Source organism: Arachis ipaensis, chromosome B03, assembly GCF_000816755.2.
Source record: "Arachis ipaensis cultivar K30076 chromosome B03, Araip1.1, whole genome shotgun sequence".
Taxonomy (NCBI): Eukaryota; Viridiplantae; Streptophyta; class Magnoliopsida; order Fabales; family Fabaceae; genus Arachis; species Arachis ipaensis.
Genome location: NC_029787.2, coordinates 1,486,857 through 1,487,974, shown reverse-complemented (window position 1 = coordinate 1,487,974; position 1,118 = coordinate 1,486,857). Strand labels below are relative to the sequence as shown.

The 1,118-nt window shown below is 41.6% G+C and overlaps 1 protein-coding gene across 1 annotated transcript in view; it reads left to right on the top strand.

The window, feature by feature from the left end:
• Positions 787-1,118, top strand: part of LOC107629387 (elongation factor Tu, chloroplastic) — a gene marked incomplete in the record, with an annotated part of 3,049 nt that continues 2,717 nt past the window's right edge. The window contains 1 exon segment of the mRNA XM_016332168.2: positions 787-1,118. Within this exon segment, the coding sequence (XP_016187654.1) occupies positions 980-1,118 (139 nt within the window).

Here is a 1,118-nt window from a genome sequence, read left to right as displayed (position 1 = left end):
ACCTGCAAAGACACTCCGATGCCTAAGTTAGCAAGGGTGTGAGCAAGTTTAGAATGTATTGGACTTAGTGATACCTGAGGGAAGTCAGGGTATTTATAGTGGTGAACCAATAACCACCGCTGAAGTAGTGCCACCTTTTTAGGCGGATAACCGTTCCCATATCTTAGGGAGGTTAAGATATGGCTCTATGAAGTGGTTAGAGAGTTTCCAGGGGCAGTTACTCATTCGAATGAGTGTTATCTGCCAGCTAACCCTCGTATCCGACTTCTTTGGAGTAGGTCGTGTTTAGTACCGACTTCTGGGACGGAGGCTGGTACTGGAGGAGGGCCAACCCTTTGGGTTGGGCTTCTTTGCTTAGATCTTGGGCCCTATTTATTGGGCCAGGGTATGAACAGTATTAGAGTTCTAGATCCGAAAGGTCCCAAAATCAGTTTAAGCTTTTGAGATGAGTGGTTTTATGACATGAAATGTTTATTATCCGACGTTTTTGTTTGCACCCAATGAAGGCCGAAACAACATGATTTTAAGTCTTGTGGACATCTAAAACACTTTCTACAGGCCGTTTCTACATACAACATATCATCTTACAACAAGAACAAGATCATAAGGGCCTTGGGGGAGTAAACAATAGTAGCTTCCATTTTATTTATTCTTTTCCTTACCTAGCTACATTACATTGTTGTATGCCTTGTATCATGTATGTCTTAAATAGTTAAATTAAATTTCCTAAGGCCGGGTGAGTAAGAGAGGGTGGTGAGTGGTGAGTGAGTCCCTCCAAAAAAATGTGGCAGAAAAGGAAAAGGAAAAGGGGTAATATGTGAGGTTATCTCAAGTCTTATCTTCATCCACACAAACAACACCAAATAGATAACATCTCCAAACACCAAAGTCCTCTTCCTCTCCCTCCCTTCATTCAAAACCCTCACTCACTCTTTTCTCATTCTCTCTTCAACCAATTAAAAAAAAAAATAAAAAAACCATGGCAATTTCAACAGCAGCAGCAGCCACAGTTTCTTCAAAACTCATCATACCTTCACATGCGTCAACCGTTTCTTCTTCTTCTTCTTCTTCAACAACCGCCACCATCTTCCGCTCTTCATCAGCCACTACTAAACTCT